Source organism: Ranitomeya imitator, chromosome 10, assembly GCF_032444005.1.
Source record: "Ranitomeya imitator isolate aRanImi1 chromosome 10, aRanImi1.pri, whole genome shotgun sequence".
Taxonomy (NCBI): domain Eukaryota; kingdom Metazoa; phylum Chordata; class Amphibia; order Anura; family Dendrobatidae; genus Ranitomeya; species Ranitomeya imitator.
The window spans coordinates 147,338,086-147,360,414 of NC_091291.1; the positions used below are offsets into that span (position 1 = coordinate 147,338,086).

Genomic DNA, 22,329 nt, shown 5'->3' on the forward strand with positions numbered 1-22,329 from the left:
AGTCTGGGGGGGCTGCACTGAATATAGGAGTCTGGGGGGGCTGCACTGAATATAGGAGTCTGGGGGGGCTGCACTGAATATAGGAGTCTGGGGGGGCTGCACTGAATATAGGAGTCTGGGGGGGCTGCACTGAATATAGGAGTCTGGGGGGGCTGCACTGAATATAGGAGTCTGGGGGGGCTGCACTGAATATAGGAGTCTGGGGGGGCTGCACTGAATATAGGAGTCTGGGGGGGCTGCACTGAATATAGGAGTCTGGGGGGGCTGCACTGAATATAGGAGTCTGGGGGGGCTGCACTGAATATAGGAGTCTGGGGGGGCTGCACTGAATATAGGAGTCTGGGGGGGCTGCACTGAATATAGGAGTCTGGGGGGGCTGCACTGAATATAGGAGTCTGGGGGGGCTGCACTGAATATAGGAGTCTGGGGGGGCTGCACTGAATATAGGAGTCTGGGGGGGCTGCACTGAATATAGGAGTCTGGGGGGGCTGCACTGAATATAGGAGTCTGGGGGGGCTGCACTGAATATAGGAGTCTGGGGGGGGGGGGGGGCTGCACTGAATATAGCAGTCTGGGGGACGGCGTGTCACTTTCCAGGACCGGGACCCCGCATTACTTACCGGCTGGTGCTTCCGCTTCTCCCGATGTTTCCGCAGCAGCAGCTTCAGGTCGCGCTCCGACAGCTCAGCCTTATCTTCAATACAAGAGATAGGGAGATTAGAGGGGATGTTCCTGATGACACCATGACGGTGCAGCAGCCAATCATGGGGCTCGGGGGTCTCGTGGAACATGGAGTCTACACCGGAACGCCCCAGGGAACGAGACTACAGACAAATTTGTTTTTGTGAATAAAATGCAGCAAAGGATGAAATACACTTTACAAGGAACAACACCTTGCAGATTCCTAGATGGGAACACGACGATGTTTGTGCAGCACTCACCTGCCGTCGCCATGTCCTGGGTGGATAGAGTAGGCACTGAGCGAAGAGGAACAGCCGCTCCGGGGGTCTGGGTGGGAGACTGCGGAGACCAGGAGCTCAGATCTAAGCAGAAGGGGAAAAGCTTCATTACATGTGCAGGGTGAGCACCGGACACACGGCCGCTGCTCTGGCTCCGCACCTTCCTCCTCAGTGGACAGGTTGGTGTCTCCGCACTCCTCCTTCACCTCCCGCAGGATCTTCAGGTACCGCCGCTGCGCTCGCCTCTCTCTCTCCTCAGGAGAGTTTCGCAGGGAGCCCGACTTCCTCTTCATCACCAGGTCTGGACCTTTCTTCCTTGAAGTATCTAGAAGCTCCTAAAAACAACAGACAGAGGTGACCCATGCAGAGAGGGCGAGGCCCCCGCCCGACACCACTGCAGCGGGAAAACCATTACCTTCCTGGACGCCAGAATTTGCTTCAGCAGGTTGTGGAAATACTGCTGCTGAGACGTGAGGTATCGCTTGTACTGGGACTTCAGACACAGCTGCCGATACTTCACCACCTCCGGGTTCAGGTGACCGTCTGCCAGGCAGGAAAACAATGAGAAGGTGTGAATAAGACAAGTGCAGGACCCCCAGAGCACCCTCCCTGTGCCGGACCCCCTCCCCCCGGAGCCCCTCCCTGTGCCGGACCCCTCCCCTCGGAGCACCCTCCCTGTGCCGAACCCCCTCCCCCCGGAGCACCCTCCCTGTGCCGACACCCCCCCCCCCCCGGAGCACCCTCCCTGTGCCAGACCCCCTCCCCTAGAGCACCCTCCCTGTGCCGGACCCCCCCCCCTGGAGCCCCTCCCTGTGCCGAACCCCCTCCCCCCGAGCACCCTCCCTGTGCCGGACCCCCTCCCCCCGGAGCACCCTCCCTGTGCCGGACCCCTCCCCCCGGAGCACCCTCCCTGTGCCGGACCCCCTCCCCCCGGAGCACCCTCCCTGTGCCGGACCCCTCCCCCCGGAGCACCCTCCCTGTGCCGGACCCCCTCCCCTCGGAGCACCATCCTTGTTCCGGACCCCTTCCCCCAGAGCACCCTCCCTGTGCCGGACCCCCTCCACCAGAGCACCCTCCCTGTGCCGGACCCCCTCTCCCCCGGAGCACCCTCCCTGTGCTGGATTCTCTCCCCCCGGAGCACCCTCCCTGTGCCGGACCTCCTCCCCCAGAGCACCCTCCCCCAGAGCACCCTACCTGTGCCGGACCCCCTCCCCCAGAGCACCCTCCCTGTGCCGGACCCCCTCCCCCAGAGCACCCTCCCTGTGCCGGACCCCCTCCACCAGAGCACCCTCCCTGTGCCGGACCCCCTCTCCCCCGGAGCACCCTCCCTGTGCCAGACCCCCTCCCCCAGAGCACCCTCCCTGTGCTGGATTCTCTCCCCCCGGAGCACCCTCCCTGTGCCGGACCCCTCCCCCCGGAGCACCCTCCCTGTGCCGGACCCCCTCCCCCCGGAGCACCCTCCTTGTGCCGGACCCCTTCCCCCAGAGCACCCTCCCTGTGCCGGACCCCCTCCCCCAGAGCACCCTCCCTGTGCCGGACCCCCTCTCCCCCGGAGCACCCTCCCTGTGCTGGATTCTCTCCCCCCGGAGCACCCTCCCTGTGCCGGACCCCTCCCCCCGGAGCACCCTCCCTGTGCCGGACCCCCTCCCCCCGGAGCACCCTCCTTGTGCCGGACCCCTTCCCCCAGAGCACCCTCCCTGTGCCGGACCCCCTCCCCCAGAGCACCCTCCCTGTGCCGGACCCCCTCCCCCTGGAGCACCCTCCCTGTGCCGGACCCCCTCTCCCCCGGAGCACCCTCCCTGTGCTGGATTCTCTCCCCCCGGAGCACCCTCCCTGTGCCGGACCCCCTCCCCCCGGAGCACCCTCCCCGTGCCGAACCCCTCCCTCCGGAGCACCCTCCCTGTGCCGGACCCCCTCCCCCAGAGCACCCTCCCTGTGCCGGACCCCCTCTCCCCCGGAGCACCCTCCCTGTGCCGGACCTCCTCCCCCAGAGCACCCTCCCTGTGCCGGACCCCCTTCACCAGAGCACTCTCCCTGTGCCGGACCCCCTCCACCAGAGCACCCTCCCTGTGCCGGACCCCCTCTCCCCCGGAGCACCCTCCCTGTGCTGGATTCTCTCCCCCCGGAGCACCCTCCCTGTGCCGGACCTCCTCCCCCAGAGCACCCTCCCTGTGCTGGATTCTCTCCCCCCGGAGCACCCTCCCTGTGCCGGACCCCCTCCCCCCGGAGCACCCTCCCTGTGCCGGACCCCCTCCCCCCGGAGCACCCTCCCTGTGCCGGACCCCCTCCCCCCGGAGCACCCTCCCCGTGCCGAACCCCTCCCTCCGGAGCACCCTCCCCGTGCCGGACCCCCTCCCCCAGAGCACCCTCCCTGTGCCGGACCCCCTCTCCCCCGGAGCACCCTCCCTGTGCCGGACCTCCTCCCCCAGAACACCCTCCCTGTGCCGGACCCCCTCCACCAGAGCACCCTCCCTGTGCCGGACCCCCTCTCCCCCGGAGCACCCTCCCTGTGCTGGATTCTCTCCCCCCGGAGCACCCTCCCTGTGCCGGACCTCCTCCCCCAGAGCACCCTCCCTGTGCCGGACCCCCTCCCCCAGAGCACCCTCCCTGTGCCGGACCCCCTCCCCCAGAGCACCCTCCCTGTGCCGGACCCCCTCCCCCAGAGCACCCTCCCTGTGCCGGACCCCCTCCCCCTGGAGCACCCTCCCTGTGCCAGACCCTTCCCCCCAGAGCACCCTCCCTGTGCCGGACCCCCTCCCCCAGAGCACCCTCCCTGTGCCGGACCCCCTCCCCCCGGAGGACCCTCCCTGTGCCGGACCCCCTCCCCCCGGAGCACCCTCCTTGTGCCGGACCCCTTCCCCCAGAGCACCCTCCCTGTGCCGGACCCCTTCCCCCAGAGCACCCTCCCTGTGCCGGACCCCCTCCCCCAGAGCACCCTCCCTGTGCCGGACCCCCTCCACCAGAGCACCCTCCCTGTGCCGGACCCCCTCTCCCCCGGAGCACCCTCCCTGTGCCGGACCCCCTCCCCCAGAGCACCCTCCCTGTGCCGGACCCCCTCCCCCTGGAGCACCCTCCCTGTGCCGGACCCCTCCCCCCGGAGCACCCTCCCTGTGCCGGACCCCCTCCCCCCGGAGCACCCTCCTTGTGCCGGACCCCTTCCCCCAGAGCACCCTCCCTGTGCCGGACCCCCTCCCCCAGAGCACCCTCCCTGTGCCGGACCCCCTCTCCCCCGGAGCACCCTCCCTGTGCTGGATTCTCTCCCCCCGGAGCACCCTCCCTGTGCCGGACCCCCTCCCCCCGGAGCACCCTCCCTGTGCCAGACTCCCTCCTCCAGAGCACCCTCCCTGTGCCGGACCCCCTCCCCCAGAGCACCCTCCCTGTGCCGGACCCCCTCCCCCAGAGCACCCTCCCTGTGCCGGACCCCCTCCCCCCCGGAGCACCCTCCCTGTGCTGGATTCTCTCCCCTCGGAGCACCCTCCCTGTGCTGAATTCTCTCCCCTCGGAGCACCCTCCCTGTGCCGGACCCCTCCCCCAGGAGCACCCTCCCTGAGCTGGACCCCTCCCCCAGGAGCACCCTCCCAGTACTGGGAAACAGAGTAATTGGACACTCAGGCAGGCGGAGTGCTGCCATTCTACAATGATCTGCATTTATTATGCTGCGGAGCTGAACTCACCCCTGAAGAGCCTCTGGGCAGTTTGCAGAGGATTCCCAAAGCGCACGTTCTCGCCCCTGAAGAGGGTCTGGAGCGCCTGCTCCTGCTGCTGCGAGTTGTTCTCTGGGAAGGATGGAAGAAACTGGCGCAGATGCTCCCGCTGCGAGTCCGACAAGACATTGTGCCACGTGTCCATGCTGACCACATCAAAGAAGAGCTCCGGCTGGAAGGAGAGGTGGGAACCCAGCGATCAGTCACCAGGAGACACAATCCCCCCAGCATCAGACAAGAGCGGAGATAAGCACACAGGGCCCAGGGTCTGCTGGGGGACTGAAGATGCCCCACTGCCGTCACGGGTACTGCAGCACCCCTGCGGAGTCACCCAATGGCACACTGACAACACCTCCGGAGCAATGACTTCTCACAGCGGAGGGTTCGCCTACAGTGCGCACACAGCAACCTTGAACAATTTACCTACAGTCATGGCCAAAAGGTTTGAGAATGAGACAAATATTAATTTTTCTAAAGTCTACTGCTTCATTTTTTCTAATGGCAATTTGCATATACTCCTGAATGTCAGAGTGATCAGCTTAACAGCAATTACTGTACTTGCAAAGTCAATATTTGCCCAGAAAATGAACTTTAACCCCCAAAACACATTTCAGCATCATTGCAGTCCTGCCTTAAAAGGAGCAGCTAACATGGTTTTAGTGATTGATCCATTAACACAGGTGTGGGTGTTGATGAGGACAGGGCTGGAGATCAATCAGTCATTATTATTATACATTTTTATAGCGCCATTTATTCTATGGCACTTTACATGTGAATACGGGGCAAATATAGACAAGTACATTAAACATGAGCAGTCATGATTAAGTAAGAATGACATCACTGGACACTTTACAAGGAGGCTGGCGCTTGGTATCATTGTTTCTCTTCAGTTAACCATGGTTATCTCTAAAGAAACTCTTGCAGCCATCATTGCACTGCACACAAATGGCCTAACAGGGAAGAGTATCGCAGCTACAAAGATTGCACCTCAGTCAACAATCTATCGCATCATCAAGAACTTCAAGGAGAGAGCTTCCATTGTTGTCAAAAAGGCTCCAGGGCGCCCAAGAAAGACCAGCAAGCGCCAGGATCGTATCTTCAAACTGTTTCAGCTGCGGGATCGGACTACCAGCAGTGCCGAGCTTGCTCAGGAATGGCAGCAGGCTGGTGGGAGCGCTTCTGCACGCACTGTGAGGCCGAGACTCTGAGAAAGGCCTGGTTTCAAGGAGGGCAGCAAAGAAGCCACTTCTCTCCAGAAAAAACATCAGGGACCGACTGATATTCTGCAAAAGGTCCAGGGAGTGGACTGCTGAGGACTGGGGCAAAGTCATTTTCTCTTATGAATTCCCTTTTCGATTGTTTGGGACATCTGGAAAACAGCTTATTCGGAGAAGAAGAGGTGAGCGCTCCCACCAGTCTTGTCTCATGCCAACTGTAAAGCATCCTGAAACCATTCATGTGTGGGGTTGCTCCTCAGCCAAGGGAATCGGCCTAAAAACACAGCCATGAATAAAGAATGGAACCAGAATGTCCTCCAAGAGCAACTTCTCCCAACCGTCCAAGAGCAGTTTGGCGCCCAACAATGCTTTTTCCAGCATGATGGAGCACCTTGCCATAAAGCAAAGGTGATAACTAAATGGCTCATGGAACAAAACATAGAGATTTTGGGTCCATGGCCTGGAAACTCCCCAGATCTTAATCCCATTGAGAACTTGTGGTCAATCATCAAGAGACGGGTGGACAAACAAAAACCAACAAATTCCTGCAAAATGCAAGCATTGATTATGCAAGAATGGACGGCTATCAGTCAGGATTGGGTCCAGAAGTTGATTGAGAGCATGCCAGGGAGAATTGCAGAGGTCTTGAAGAAGAAGGGTCAACACTGCAAATATTGACTTGCTGCATTAACTCATTCTAACTGTCAATATAACCTATTGGTAATAATAATAATAATAATTTTTATTTATATAGCGCCAACATATTCCGCAGCGCTTTACAAATTATAGAGGGGACTTGTACAGACAATAGACATTACAGCATAACAGAAATACAGTTCAAAACAGATACCAGGAGGAATGAGGGTCCTGCTGCTCGCAAGCTACAAACTATGAGGAAAAGGGGAGACACGAAAGGGGGATGGTAACAATTGGTTTAGTTATTCGGACCGGCCATAGTGTAAGGCTCAGGTGTTCATGTAAAGCTGCATGAACCAGTTATCTGCCTAAGTATGTAGCAGTACAGACACAGAGGGCTAATACTGCATAAAGTGAATGAGAACATGATGCTCATGTTGGTACTCATAATATGATTGCAATTATATTTCTGTATGTGATATAAACATCAGACAAACACTAATAAAAACCAGAGGCCAGCAGATCATATGAAAATATAATTTTGGTGTCATTCTCAAAACTTTTGGCCATGACTGTACACGCAAAACATCATCTACCCTGGATACAAAGTAACGAACCCTCAACTGTGGGAAGGAATGAGAAGCGGAGAGAATTATTGTTCCAATACACTGACAGCAAGAAGAGGTCTGTACAATAGGAAAGAGGTTCAAAGCGAGTCACAAGCACACTGCTGGGGGTCATAGTAGTGGGGGCCGATAGCTGGTATATACTCCTCAGGGTGAGATATATATATATATATATATATATATATATATATATATATATATATATATATATATATATATATATAGCGCTTACATCCTCCAGCAGGTCTTCGGGAAGACTGACCCTCGTCCCTCCCAGCAGGCACGGCTCCAGGACCCCCGTCCCACTGCTGTCCAGGCACGGCCCAAGCTCCAAAGGATCGGTCAGCATCGCCTCCAGGGAATCCATGTCTGCTCAACTGGGGGAAGGAAAGTAAATGGGAGGAAGCACACACAGCCCTGCTCCTCACCTCAGAGACCTCTCCTCTCCCTCCTCGCCTCGGAGACCTCTCCTCTCCCTCCTAACCTCGGAGACCTCTCCTCTCCCTCCTCACCTCAGAGACCTCTCCTCTCCCTCCTCACCTCAGAGACCTCTCCTCTCCCTCCTCACCTCGGAGACCTCTCCTCTCCCTCCTCAGACCTCTCCTCTCCCTCCTCAGAGACCTCTCCTCTCCCTCCTCAGAGACCTCTCCTCTCCCTCCTCAGAGACCTCTCCTCTCCCTCCTCAGAGACCTCTCCTCTCCCTCCTCAGAGACCTCTCCTCTCCCTCCTCAGAGACCTCTCCTCTCCCTCCTCAGAGACCTCTCCTCTCCCTCCTCAGAGACCTCTCCTCTCCCTCCTCAGAGACCTCTCCTCTCCCTCCTCAGAGACCTCTCCTCTCCCTCCTCAGAGACCTCTCCTCTCCCTCCTCAGAGACCTCTCCTCTCCCTCCTCAGAGACCTCTCCTCTCCCTCCTCAGAGACCTCTCCTCTCCCTCCTCAGAGACCTCTCCTCTCCCTCCTCAGAGACCTCTCCTCTCCCTCCTCAGAGACCTCTCCTCTCCCTCCTCAGAGACCTCTCCTCTCCCTCCTCAGAGACCTCTCCTCTCCCTCCTCAGAGACCTCTCCTCTCCCTCCTCAGAGACCTCTCCTCTCCCTCCTCAGAGACCTCTCCTCTCCCTCCTCAGAGACCTCTCCTCTCCCTCCTCAGAGACCTCTCCTCTCCCTCCTCAGAGACCTCTCCTCTCCCTCCTCAGAGACCTCTCCTCTCCCTCCTCACCTCGGAGACCTCTCCTCTCCCTCCTCACCTCGGAGACCTCTCCTCTCCCTCCTCACCTCGGAGACCTCTCCTCTCCCTCATCAGAGACCTCTCCTCTCCCTCCTCACCTCGGAGACCTCTCTTCTCCCTCATCAGAGACCTCTCCTCTCCCTCCTCACCTCGGAGACCTCTCCTCTCCCTCCTCAGACCTCTCCTCTCCCTCCTCAGAGACCTCTCCTCTCCCTCCTCAGAGACCTCTCCTCTCCCTCCTCAGAGACCTCTCCTCTCCCTCCTCAGAGACCTCTCCTCTCCCTCCTCAGAGACCTCTCCTCTCCCTCCTCAGAGACCTCTCCTCTCCCTCCTCAGAGACCTCTCCTCTCCCTCCTCAGAGACCTCTCCTCTCCCTCCTCACCTCGGAGACCTCTCCTCTCCCTCCTCACCTCGGAGACCTCTCCTCTCCCTCCTCACCTCGGAGACCTCTCCTCTCCCTCCTCACCTCGGAGACCTCTCCTCTCCCTCCTCACCTCGGAGACCTCTCCTCTCCCTCCTCACCTCGGAGACCTCTCCTCTCCCTCCTCACCCCGGAGACCTCTCCTCTCCCTCCTCACCTCGGAGACCTCTCCTCTCCCTCCTCACCTCGGAGACCTCTCCTCTCCCTCCTCACCTCGGAGACCTCTCCTCTCCCTCCTCACCTCGGAGACCTCTCCTCTCCCTCCTCAGACCTCTCCTCTCCCTCCTCACCTCGGAGACCTCTCCTCTCCCTCCTCACCTCGGAGACCTCTCCTCTCCCTCCTCACCTCGGAGACCTCTCCTCTCCCTCCTCACCTCGGAGACCTCTCCTCTCCCTCCTCACCTCGGAGACCTCTCCTCACCTCGGAGACCTCTCCTCTCCCTCCTCAGACCTCTCCTCTCCCTCCTCAGAGACCTCTCCTCTCCCTCCTCAGAGACCTCTCCTCTCCCTCCTCAGAGACCTCTCCTCTCCCTCCTCAGAGACCTCTCCTCTCCTTCCTCAGAGACCTCTCCTCTCCCTCCTCAGAGACCTCTCCTCTCCCTCCTCAGAGACCTCTCCTCTCCCTCCTCAGAGACCTCTCCTCTCCCTCCTCAGAGACCTCTCCTCTCCCTCCTCAGAGACCTCTCCTCTCCCTCCTCAGAGACCTCTCCTCTCCCTCCTCAGAGACCTCTCCTCTCCCTCCTCAGAGACCTCTCCTCTCCCTCCTCAGAGACCTCTCCTCTCCCTCCTCAGAGACCTCTCCTCTCCCTCCTCAGAGACCTCTCCTCTCCCTCCTCAGAGACCTCTCCTCTCCCTCCTCAGAGACCTCTCCTCTCCCTCCTCAGAGACCTCTCCTCTCCCTCCTCACCTCGGAGACCTCTCCTCTCCCTCCTCACCTCGGAGACCTCTCCTCTCCCTCATCAGAGACCTCTCCTCTCCCTCCTCACCTCGGAGACCTCTCTTCTCCCTCATCAGAGACCTCTCCTCTCCCTCCTCACCTCGGAGACCTCTCCTCTCCCTCCTCAGACCTCTCCTCTCCCTCCTCAGAGACCTCTCCTCTCCCTCCTCAGAGACCTCTCCTCTCCCTCATCAGAGACCTCTCCTCTCCCTCATCAGAGACCTCTCCTCTCCCTCCTCACCTCGGAGACCTCTCCTCTCCCTCCTCACCTCGGAGACCTCTCCTCTCCCTCCTCACCTCGGAGACCTCTCCTCTCCCTCCTCACCTCGGAGACCTCTCCTCTCCCTCCTCACCTCGGAGACCTCTCCTCTCCCTCCTCACCTCGGAGACCTCTCCTCTCCCTCATCAGAGACCTCTCCTCTCCCTCATCAGAGACCTCTCCTCTCCCTCCTCAGAGACCTCTCCTCTCCCTCCTCAGAGACCTCTCCTCTCCCTCCTCAGAGACCTCTCCTCTCCCTCCTCAGAGACCTCTCCTCTCCCTCCTCAGAGACCTCTCCTCTCCCTCCTCAGAGACCTCTCCTCTCCCTCCTCAGAGACCTCTCCCTCATCAGACCTCTCCTCTCCCTCCTCACCTCGGAGACCTCTCCTCTCCCTCCTCACCTCGGAGACCTCTCCTCTCCCTCATCAGAGACCTCTCCTCTCCCTCCTCACCTCGGAGACCTCTCTTCTCCCTCATCAGAGACCTCTCCTCTCCCTCCTCACCTCGGAGACCTCTCCTCTCCCTCCTCAGAGACCTCTCCTCTCCCTCATCAGAGACCTCTCCTCTCCCTCCTCAGAGACCTCTCCTCTCCCTCCTCAGAGACCTCTCCTCTCCCTCCTCACCTCGGAGACCTCTCCTCTCCCTCCTCACCTCGGAGACCTCTCCTCTCCCTCCTCACCTCGGAGACCTCTCCTCTCCCTCCTCACCACGGAGACCTCTCCTCTCCCTCCTCACCTCGGAGACCTCTCCTCTCCCTCCTCACCCCGGAGACCTCTCCTCTCCCTCCTCACCTCGGAGACCTCTCCTCTCCCTCCTCACCTCGGAGACCTCTCCTCTCCCTCCTCACCCCGGAGACCTCTCCTCTCCCTCCTCACCTCGGAGACCTCTCCTCTCCCTCCTCACCTCGGAGACCTGTCCTCTCCCTCCTCACCCCGGAGACCTCTCCTCTCCCTCCTCACCTCGGAGACCTCTCCTCTCCCTCCTCACCTCGGAGACCTCTCCTCTCCCTCCTCACCTCGGAGACCTCTCCTCTCCCTCCTCACCTCGGAGACCTCTCCTCTCCCTCCTCACCTCGGAGACCTCTCCTCTCCCTCATCAGAGACCTCTCCTCTCCCTCATCAGAGACCTCTCCTCTCCCTCATCAGAGACCTCTCCTCTCCCTCATCAGAGACCTCTCCTCTCCCTCATCAGAGACCTCTCCTCTCCCTCATCAGAGACCTCTCCTCTCCCTCCTCAGAGACCTCTCCTCTCCCTCCTCAGAGACCTCTCCTCTCCCTCCTCAGAGACCTCTCCTCTCCCTCCTCACCTCGGAGACCTCTCCTCTCCCTCCTCACCACAGAGACCTCTCCTCTCCCTCCTCACCACAGAGACCTCTCCTCTCCCTCCTCACCACAGAGACCTCTCCTCTCCCTCCTCACCACAGAGACCTGTCCTCTCCCTCCTCACCACAGAGACCTCTCCTCTCCCTCCTCACCACAGAGACCTCTCCTCTCCCTCCCCACCACAGAGACCTCTCCTCTCCCTCCTCACCTCAGAGACCTCTCCTCTCCCTCCTCAGTCTCTGGTCTCCCCGGTCTCTCACCTCCTGTTATCGGTGACGTTCATCCCTCTGCTCTGTCCACTTCGTCCTTTCACTCTCGGGAACATCCTGCCCGGTACCGGCTTCCGTTTTCCTTGCCGGATATGACCTGCCGGAAGCAAACAACCACACGTGCGGAACACTTCCGGTACCAGGATGCAGAGCAACTACCCGGAAGTAACCGTTGCCGTGTTGGGAAGTCGTCCAATCACAGCACGGGAGCCGCGGGGCCTGCTGGGTAAAGGGTAATCCTCCTGTCACTGAACGGGGTCCTCACAGGAACCACTGCAGTGTGGGGGCTCAGTGCTGAGGAGACGGAGCGGGGTCCTCACAGGAACCACTGCAGTGTGGGGGGTTCAGTGCTGAGGAGACGGAGCGGGGTCCTCACAGGAACCACTGCAGTGTGGGGGGCTCAGTGCTGAGGAGACGGAGCGGGGTCCTCACAGGAACCACTGCAGTGTGGGGGGCTCAGTGCTGAGGAGACGGAGCGGGGTCCTCACAGGAACCACTGCAGTGTGGGGGGCTCAGTGCTGAGGAGACGGAGCGGGGTCCTCACAGGAACCACTGCAGTGTGGGGGGCTCAGTGCTGAGGAGACGGAGCGGGGTCCTCACAGGAACCACTGCAGTGTGGGGGGCTCAGTGCTGAGGAGACGGAGCGGGGTCCTCACAGGAACCACTGCAGTGTGGGGGCTCAGTGCTGAGGAGACGGAGCGGGGTCCTCACAGGAACCACTGCAGTGTGGGGGCTCAGTGCTGAGGAGACGGAGCGGGGTCCTCACAGGAACCACTGCAGTGTGGGGGGTTCAGTGCTGAGGAGACGGAGCGGGGTCCTCACAGGAACCACTGCAGTGTGGGGGGCTCAGTGCTGAGGAGACGGAGCGGGGTCCTCACAGGAACCACTGCAGTGTGGGGGGCTCAGTGCTGAGGAGACGGAGCGGGGTCCTCACAGGAACCACTGCAGTGTGGGGGGCTCAGTGCTGAGGAGACGGAGCGGGGTCCTCACAGGAACCACTGCAGTGTGGGGGGCTCAGTGCTGAGGAGACGGAGCGGGGTCCTCACAGGAACCACTGCAGTGTGGGGGGTTCAGTGCTGAGGAGACGGAGCGGGGTCCTCACAGGAACCACTGCAGTGTGGGGGGCTCAGTGCTGAGGAGACGGAGCGGGGTCCTCACAGGAACCACTGCAGTGTGGGGGTTCAGTGCTGAGGAGACGGAGCGGGGTCCTCACAGGATCCACTGCAGTGTGGGGGGCTCAGTGCTGAGGAGACGGAGCGGGGTCCTCACAGGAACCACTGCAGTGTGGGGTGTTCAGTGCTGAGGAGATGGGAGCGGGGCCCTCACAGGAACCACTGCAGTGTGGGGGGTTCAGTGCTGAGGAGACGGAGCGGGGTTCTCACAGGAACCACTGCAGTGTGGGGGGTTCAGTGCTGAGGAGACGGAGCGGGGTCCTCACAGGAACCACTGCAGTGTGGGGGCTCAGTGCTGAGGAGACGGAGCGGGGTTCTCACAGGAACCACTGCAGTGTGGGGGGTTCAGTGCTGAGGAGACGGAGCGGGGTCCTCACAGGAACCACTGCATTGTGGGGGGCTCAGTGCTGAGGAGACGGAGCGGGGTCCTCACAGGAACCACTGCAGTGTGGGGGGTTCAGTGCTGAGGAGACGGAGCGGGGTCCTCACAGGAACCACTGCAGTGTGGGGGGTTCAGTGCTGAGGAGACGGAGCGGGGTCCTCACAGGAACCACTGCATTGTGGGGGGCTCAGTGCTGAGGAGACGGAGCGGGGTCCTCACAGGAACCACTGCATTGTGGGGGGCTCAGTGCTGAGGAGACGGAGCGGGGTCCTCACAGGAACCACTGCAGTGTGGGGGGTTCAGTGCTGAGGAGACGGAGCGGGGTCCTCACAGGAACCACTGCAGTGTGGGGGGTTCAGTGCTGAGGAGACGGAGCGGGGTCCTCACAGGAACCACTGCAGTGTGGGGGGTTCAGTGCTGAGGAGACGGAGCAGGGCCCCCACAGGAACCACTGCAGTGTGGGGGGTTCAGTGCTGAGGAGACGGAGCGGGGCCCCCACAGGAACCACTGCAGTGTGGGGGGCTCAGTGCTGAGGAGACGGAGCGGGGCCCCCACAGGAACCACTGCAGTGTGGGGGGTTCAGTGCTGAGGAGACGGAGCGGGGTCCTCACAGGAACCACTGCAGTGTGGGGGGCTCAGTGCTGAGGAGACGGAGCGGGGCCCTCACAGGAACCACTGCAGTGTGGGGGGCTCAGTGCTGAGGAGACTGAGCGGGGTCCTCACAGGAACCACTGCAGTGTGGGGGGTTCAGTGCTGAGGAGACGGAGCGGGGTCCTCACAGGATCCACTGCAGTGTGGGGGGCTCAGTGCTGAGGAGACTGAGCGGGGTTCTCACAGGAACCACTGCAGTGTGGGGGGCTCAGTGCTGAGGAGACGGAGCGGGGTCCTCACAGGAACCACTGCAGTGTGGGGGGCTCAGTGCTGAGGAGATGGAGCGGGGTCCTCACAGGAACCACTGCAGTGTGGGGGGTTCAGTGCTGAGGAGACGGAGCGGGGTCCTCACAGGAACCACTGCAGTGTGGGGGGCTCAGTGCTGAGGAGACGGAGCGGGGTTCTCACAGGAACCACTGCAGTGTGGGGGCTCAGTGCTGAGGAGACGGAGCGGGGCCCCCACAGGAACCACTGCAGTGTGGGGGGCTCAGTGCTGAGGAGACGGAGCGGGGTTCTCACAGGAACCACTGCAGTGTGGGGTGTTCAGTGCTGAGGAGATGGGAGCGGGGCCCTCACAGGAACCACTGCAGTGTGGGGGGCTCAGTGCTGAGGAGACGGAGCGGGGTCCTCACAGGAACCACTGCAGTGTGGGGGGCTCAGTTCTGAGGAGATGGGAGCGGGGCCCTCACAGGAACCACTGCAGTGTGGGGGGCTCAGTGCTGAGGAGACGGGAGCGGGGTTCTCATAGGAACCACTGCAGTGTGGGGGGCTCAGTGCTGAGGAGACGGAGCGGGGTCCTCACAGGAACCACTGTAGTGTGGGGGCTCAGTGCTGAGGAGACGGAGCGGGGTCCTCACAGGAACCACTGCAGTGTGGGGGGCTCAGTGCTGAGGAGACGGGAGCGGGGTTCTCACAGGAACCACTGCAGTGTGGGGGGCTCAGTGCTGAGGAGGCGGGAGCGGGGTCCTCACAGGAACCACTGCAGTGTGGGGGGCTCAGTGCTGAGGAGACGGGAGCGGGGTTCTCACAGGAACCACTGCAGTGTGGGGGCTCAGTGCTGAGGAGACGGAGCGGGGCCCTCACAGGAACCACTGCAGTGTGGGGGGCTCAGTGCTGAGGAGGCGGGAGCGGGGCCCCCACAGGAACCACTGCAGTGTGGGGGCTCAGTGCTGAGGAGACGGAGCGGGGTCCTCACAGGAACCACTGCAGTGTGGGGGGTTCAGTGCTGAGGAGACGGAGCGGGGTCCTCACAGGAACCACTGCAGTGTGGGGGGTTCAGTGCTGAGGAGACGGGAGCGGGGTTCTCACAGGAACCACTGCAGTGTGGGGGGCTCAGTGCTGAGGAGGCGGGAGCGGGGTTCTCACAGGAACCACTGCAGTGTGGGGGCTCAGTGCTGAGGAGGCGGGAGCGGGGTTCTCACAGGAACCACTGCATTGTGGGGGGCTCAGTGCTGAGGAGACGGAGCGGGGCCCTCACAGGAACCACTGCAGTGTGGGGGGCTCAGTGCTGAGGAGGCGGGAGCGGGGCCCTCACAGGAACCACTGCAGTGTGGGGGGCTCAGTGCTGAGGAGACGGGAGCGGGGTTCTCACAGGAACCACTGCAGTGTGGGGGCTCAGTGCTGAGGAGACGGATCGGGGTCCTCACAGGAACCACTGCAGTGTGGGGGGCTCAGTGCTGAGGAGACGGAGCGGGGTCCTCACAGGAACCACTGCAGTGTGGGGGGGCTCAGTGCTGAGGAGACGGGAGCGGGGTTCTCACAGGAACCACTGCAGTGTGGGGGGCTCAGTGCTGAGGAGGCGGGAGCGGGGCCCCCACAGGAACCACTGCAGTGTGGGGGCTCAGTGCTGAGGAGACGGAGCGGGGTCCTCACAGGAACCACTGCAGTGTGGGGGGCTCAGTGCTGAGGAGACAGGAGCGGGGTTCTCACAGGAACCACTGCAGTGTGGGGGCTCAGTGCTGAGGAGACGGAGCGGGGCCCTCACAGGAACCACTGCAGTGTGGGGGGTTCAGTGCTGAGGAGACGGAGCGGGGTCCTCACAGGAACCACTGCAGTGTGGGGGGTTCAGTGCTGAGGAGATGGGAGCGGGGTCCTCACAGGAACCACTGCAGTGTGGGGGGTTCAGTGCTGAGGAGACGGAGCGGGGCCCTCACAGGAACCACTGCAGTGTGGGGGGTTCAGTGCTGAGGAGACGGAGCGGGGCCCTCACAGGAACCACTGCAGTGTGGGGGGCTCAGTGCTGAGGAGGCGGGAGCGGGGCCCTCACAGGAACCACTGCAGTGTGGGGGGCTCAGTGCTGAGGAGACGGAGCGGGGTCCTCACAGGATCCACTGCAGTGTGGGGGGCTCAGTGCTGAGGAGACGGAGCGGGGTCCTCACAGGATCCACTGCAGTGTGGGGGGCTCAGTGCTGAGGAGACGGAGCGGGGTCCTCACAGGAACCACTGCAGTGTGGGGGGCTCAGTGCTGAGGAGACAGGAGCGGGGTCCTCACAGGAACCACTGCAGTGTGGGGGGCTCAGTGCTGAGGAGACGGAGCGGGGTCCTCACAGGAACCACTGCAGTGTGGGGGGCTCAGTGCTGAGGAGACGGGAGCGGGGTCCTCACAGGAACCACTGCATTGTGGGGGGCTCAGTGCTGAGGAGACGGAGCGGGGCCCTCACAGGAACCACTGCAGTGTGGGGGGCTCAGTGCTGAGGAGACGGGAGCGGGGTCCTCACAGGAACCACTGCAGTGTGGGGGGCTCAGTGCTGAGGAGACGGGAGCGGGGCCCACAGGAACCACTGCAGTGTGGGGGGCTCAGTGCTGAGGAGACGGAGCGGGGTTCTCACAGGAACTACTGCAGTGTGGGGGGCTCAGTGCTGAGGAGACGGAGCAGGGTCCTCACAGGAACCACTGCAGTGTGGGGGGCTCAGTGCTGAGGAGACGGGAGCGGGGTCCTCACAGGAACCACTGCAGTGTGGGGGGCTCAGTGCTGAGGAGACGGGAGCGGGGTTCTCATAGGAACCAATGCAGTGTGGGGGGCTCAGTGCTGAGGAGACGGGAGCGGGGTTCTCACAGGAACCACTGCAGTGTGGGGGGCTCAGTGCTGAGGAGGCGGGAGCGGGGCCCCCACAGGAACCACTGCAGTGTGGGGGGCTCAGTGCTGAGGAGGCGGGAGCGGGGCCCCCACAGGAACCACTGCAGTGTGGGGGCTCAGTGCTGAGGAGACGGAGCGGGGTCCTCACAGGAACCACTGCAGTGTGGGGGGCTCAGTGCTGAGGAGACGGGAGCGGGGTTCTCACAGGAACCACTGCAGTGTGGGGGGCTCAGTGCTGAGGAGACGGGAGCGGGGCCCTCACAGGAACCACTGCAGTGTGGGGGGCTCAGTGCTGAGGAGACGGAGCGGGGTCCTCACAGGAACCACTGCAGTGTGGGGGGCTCAGTGCTGAGACGGAGCGGGGCCCTCACAGGAATCACTGCAGTGTGGGGGGCTCAGTGCTGAGGAGACGGAGCGGGGTCCTCACAGGAACCACTGCAGTGTGGGGGGCTCAGTGCTGAGGAGACGGAGCGGGGTCCTCACAGGAACCACTGCAGTGTGGGGGGGCTCAGTGCTGAGGAGACGGAGCGGGGGCCCTCACAGGAACCACTGCAGTGTGGGGGGCTCAGTGCTGAGGAGATGGGAGCGGGGCCCTCCCAGGAACCACTGCAGTGTGGGGGGCTCAGTGCTGAGGAGACGGAGCGGGGTCCTCACAGGAACCACTGCAGTGTGGGGGGCTCAGTGCTGAGGAGGCGGAGCGGGGCCCTCACAGCAACCACTGCAGTGTGGGGGCTCAGTGCTGAGGAGACGGAGCGGGGTCCTCACAGGAACCACTGCAGTGTGGGGGACTCAGTGCTGAGGAGATTGGAGCGGGGCCCTCACAGGAACCACTGCAGTGTGGGGGGCTCAGTGCTGAGGAGACGGAGCGGGGTCCTCACAGGAACCACTGCAGTGTGGGGGGCTCAGTGCTGAGGAGACGGGAACGGGGCCCTCACAGGAACCACTGCAGTGTGGGGGGCTCAGTGCTGAGGAGACGGAGCGGGGTCCTCACACGAACCACTGCAGTGTGGGGGGCTCAGTGCTGAGGAGACGGAGCGGGGCCCTCACAAGAACCACTGCAGTGTGGCGGCTCAGTGCTGAGGAGACCAGGGCGTGTCCTCAAAGGAACCACTGCAGTGTGATGGGTCAATGCTGAGGAGACCCGAGCGTGATCCTTATAGGAACCACTGCAGTGTGGTGGCTCAGTGCTGAGGAAACTGGAGCTGGGCCTTCGCAGGAACCACTGCAGTGTGGGTGGCTCGCTGAGGAGATGGGAGCGCGGTCCTCGCAGGAACCACTGCAGTGCATCTCACCTCATTGACATCTCCATCATTTACAATTTCCCCGATTAATATTTGCGCCAAGGACTTTGCATTAGGTAACGCACTTAGCACAATAAAATGTGACATTTTACTGAATCTGTCCATCACCACCAAAATTACAGTAATACCTGCTGACACTGGTAGATCCGTGATATCGACCCACAAGTGAGTCCTACTGGGAATCTCCCATGGTTGGAGAGACCCTGACAGACGAGTATGAGAAGTCTTAGAACACGCCCAGACACTGCAGGTGGCCACATACTCCCGTACATCTTGTTGAACTCCTTGCCACCAAAAACGCTGAGTAAAGGTACCTTCACACTCGGCAACTTTGCAACGAGAACGACAACGATCTGTAATGTTGCAGCGTCCTGGATAGCGATCTCGTTGTGTTTGACACACAGCAGCGATCTGGATCCCGCTGTGATATCGCTGGTCGGAGCTAGAAGTCCAGAACTTTATTTCGTTGTCAGGTCGACTTGTATCGTCATGTTTGACATCAAAAGCAACAACGCCAGCAACGAGCATAGGGGGCGTCGCAGCTTCTCCTTCTAGCCAGGTAGTTGTTTTACATTACAAAAGGAGACGCCCTCAGTTGCGACGGCCAGGGAGGTGGCGTGTACATTACAAAAAGAGGGGCCATTACATTACAAAAGGAGACGCCCTCAGTCGCGACTGCCTGGGAGGTGGCGTGTACATTACAAAACGAGGGGCCATTACATTACAAAAGGAGACGCCCTCAGTCGCGACTGCCTGGGAGGTGGCGTGTACATTACAAAAAGAGGGGCCATTACATTACAAAAGGAGACGCCCTCAGTCGCGATGGCCTGAAATGAGTGGCTGTGACGCCGTCTCCCTGTGAACACTGATAGGCCACAGCGAAATATAAACCGCGACTACACAGTCTACTCAGTCTTTCCTTTGGAATTACTTGTGCGTCCTCTGCCACCTACGAGCCTCACGTGAGCGTCCTGTTTGGAAATCCAGAACTCTGCATCGTTTTCGTTCTCTATCTCTTTCAGCGTATCAACGGTAAGTAATATCTTTGTGCTGTTTGTGTCATCTGCCATGCAGCAATGCTAATTTATGTGTATTGTAGAGTGATGTATACTACATCTCTGCAGAGATCTGTTTGAGCTTGCAAGTTTGTAAACAAACACGCTTTTGCATTGGCTGGCAGTCATTTTGAGCTTTCACTATATGGAAAGGTTAACAAATACGTTTTTGCGCTGGCTGGCAGCCATTTTGAGCTTTCGCTTTATGAAAAGGTAAACAAATACGCTTTTGCTCTGGCTGGCAGCCATTTTGAGTGTTCACTTTCTTGCTTGCTGTAACTTAACTATTTCTTTCAGATGTCTGCCAATGACCAGGAGTTGTTCGGGCACTCATCGACATGTACCGCTTCCTGCCCTGCTTGTGGAAGATCACGTCTGCGGATTACAGCAACCGCTACAAGAACAAAGCTGCGTACGAGAAGCTGGTGGCCCTCTACAAGCAGCATCATCCCACTGAGACGGTGGATGAAAACATTGTGCGGAAGAAGATCCAGGCTCTCCGCACAGTCTACAAAAAAGAGGTCAACAAGGTTGAAAAGTCCATGAAGTCTGGGGCCGAAACCGACGACGTCTATGTGCCCAAGTTGTGGTACTATGACCTGCTGGCGTTCACTCGGGACCAGGAAATTCCTCGCCCGTCCCAGACCGTGACAAGCCTTTGTGCCCCATCCGCTGAAGAGATCCTGCCCGAGTCTCCTGACGAGCATGTAAGTACCCCCTAGCTTCCCTTCTTGTAGCATGCCCTGTGTCTTGTATGTGTATGATACTCCACGGTTTCCAATAAGAATAATTCACGTTTTTAATGTTTAATCCAGCAGATAATAACAGTTGCCACTTCCTGTTCAGATAACTATGTCCAAACAGTCCTTCCCTACCTTTAAATGCTGTCTTATTTCAAAAGTCTAAAATAAATTTAAATTTTGTGTCTTCCGCACATTCGTACAGTATAGCCGGCAAAAGTAGTTCAGCCCAGCTCTGTACGCTCTTGCTACCTAGATAACTGTTCCTCATAGCTTCCCATGGACGGGCATAGAGGTGTTGGGGAGGTGGGGGGCTCTCTAGGGCTGATTTGTTTGAATGTTATTGACTTTTTTTTTTTCCTGTACTCACAGGTGCCTCCTCAACAGCTGCAAACACCAGAAGTCAACGATGATGAGACCCCTCAGTCCTCCATAAGCCCGTGTGTCGAGGAGCAGACACGTCCACATCGTCCATCTCACAAAAGAAAGGCGACTGCGGGCACACCTATGGATCTCCTGGCACTGGCCAACAACATTATGACCCAGCATGCCACAACCCAGCTCACCGGATTCCCATCCTTCGTTGCGGAACGGTTAAACAGATTGGACGTCACCCAGCGAATGCACGCGGAGAGAGTAATGTTCGAGGTTTTGAACGCGGCAGCCGCAGGCAAACTGACTGAGACATCAACGGTGACCAGCAGCGACCGTCAGCCCAGTGGCCAGTTTTATTGGGGACATCAGCAAGAGCCCATGCACAGCACTCCTGTCCGCAGACCTACCCCACATCATTTGCAGTTCCGGACACCACCTCCACCCCCTTCTTTTGGTGACTTTTCGCAAGGACCTCCTACAGCCACACACCAGTACAGCGAGATGGACACCTACTATCAACATCTGTAGGGTTCTTGGCTTGAAAACGATAGAAACTTCTGTTACATAAGCTCCGTAATCCCCTATGCCTATGCAGCATCAATAGTAAAAATGTCATGTTAAAAACAATAAAAAAAAAAACCTGCTATACTCGCCCTCCACCACCTTTCCCGCTCCTGGGACCGCTCCATTGCAAGCGGCAGCTTCCGGTCCCAGGGAAAGGCGGCGGATGGTGAGTATAGCAGGACTTCAACGGGACTTCGGAAGGTGAGTATATGTTTATTTATATGTTAATAAACTTTATAAGTCCGATTAGTCCCTCCCCTGCACTAACTGCCCGGCGCCCGCTCCGTAATCCCCTATGCAGCATCAATAGTAAAAATGTCATGTTAAAAATAATAAAAAAAAAACAAAAAACCTATACTCACCCTCCGCCGCCTTTCCCGCTCCCGGGACTGCTCCATTGCAAGCAGCAGCTTCCGGTCCCAGGGGTGGTGTGCGACAAGGACCTGCCGTGACGGCACGGTCATGTGACCGCGACGTCATCACAGGTCCTGCTCATACCAGCCCTGGGACCGGAAGCTGACGCAATTGAGCGATCCCAGGAGCGTCCCGAGGAGCGGGAAAGGCGGCGGATGGTGAGTATAGCAGGACTTCAATGGGACTTCGGAAGGTGAGTATATGTTTATTTTTTTAGTTTCTATACTACGTGGCTCTGTGGCTGGGCAATATACTACATCGCTGGGCAATATACTATGTCGCTGGGCAATATACTACGTGGACATGCTTATTCTAGAATACCTGATGTGTTAAGAATCGGGCCACCATCTAGTGTGTGTGTGTGTGTATTTGGTATTATCTTCATTTAATTTGTCTTAAATGAAAAAACACAAAAGAATGAAGCAAAACATTGATCATTTCACACAAAACTCCAAAAATGGGCCAGACCAAAGTATTGGCACCCTCAGCCTAATACTTGGTTGCACAACCTTTAGCCAAAATAACTGCGACTAACCGCTTCCGGTAGTCATCAATGAGTTTCTTACAATGCTCTGCTGGAATTTTAGACCATTCTTCTTTGGCAAACTGCTCCAGGTCCCTGATATTTGAATGGCGCCTTCTCCAAACTGCCATTTTTAGATCTCTCCACAGGTGTTCTATGGGATTCAGGTCTGGACTCATTGCTGGCCACCTTAGAAGTCTCCAGTGCTTTCTCTCAAACCATTTTCTAGTGCTTTTTGAAGTGTGTTTTGGGTCATTGTCCTGCTGGAAGACCCATGACCTCTGAGGGAGACCCAGCTTTCTTACACTGGGCCCTACATTATGCTGCAAAATATGTTGGTAGTCTTCAGACTTCATAATGCCATGCACACGGTCAAGTAGTCCAGTGCCAGAGGCAGCAAAGCAACCCCAAAACATCAGGGAACCTCCGCCATGTTTGACTGTAGGGACCGTATTCTTTTCTTTGAATGCCTCTTTTTGCCTTTGCCCAAAAAGCTCTACTT

At 59.4% G+C, this 22,329-nt stretch overlaps 2 protein-coding genes across 3 annotated transcripts in view; one reads left to right on the forward strand and one right to left on the reverse strand.

Moving 5' to 3' along the window:
• NFRKB (nuclear factor related to kappaB binding protein) overlaps positions 1–11,676 on the reverse strand; it is a 67,613-nt gene extending 55,937 nt beyond the window's left edge. The window contains exons 1-7 of the mRNA XM_069742359.1: positions 11,566–11,676; positions 7,375–7,519; positions 4,634–4,835; positions 1,375–1,502; positions 1,120–1,294; positions 942–1,043; positions 621–694 (exon numbers count right to left, since the gene is read on the reverse strand). Of these exons, the coding sequence (XP_069598460.1) occupies positions 621–694; positions 942–1,043; positions 1,120–1,294; positions 1,375–1,502; positions 4,634–4,835; positions 7,375–7,509 (816 nt within the window). The 5' untranslated portion in view covers positions 7,510–7,519; positions 11,566–11,676. The remainder of the gene's footprint in view (positions 1–620; positions 695–941; positions 1,044–1,119; positions 1,295–1,374; positions 1,503–4,633; positions 4,836–7,374; positions 7,520–11,565) is intronic.
• Positions 11,677–17,741: 6,065 nt separating this feature from the next.
• Positions 17,742–21,435, forward strand: LOC138651220 (uncharacterized). Of its 2 annotated transcripts, XM_069741256.1 has the most exons (3): positions 17,742–19,188; positions 19,509–19,918; positions 20,324–21,435. In XM_069741256.1, exons 2-3 carry the CDS (start codon positions 19,550–19,552, stop codon positions 20,852–20,854), a joined length of 900 nt encoding a protein of 299 aa, XP_069597357.1. In that variant the 5' UTR covers positions 17,742–19,188; positions 19,509–19,549; the 3' UTR covers positions 20,855–21,435. The 2 variants fall into 2 exon arrangements, with proteins under 2 accessions (XP_069597357.1, XP_069597356.1); XM_069741255.1 differs by having other exon boundaries at positions 17,742–19,918.
• The last annotated feature ends 894 nt before the right edge of the window (positions 21,436–22,329 follow it).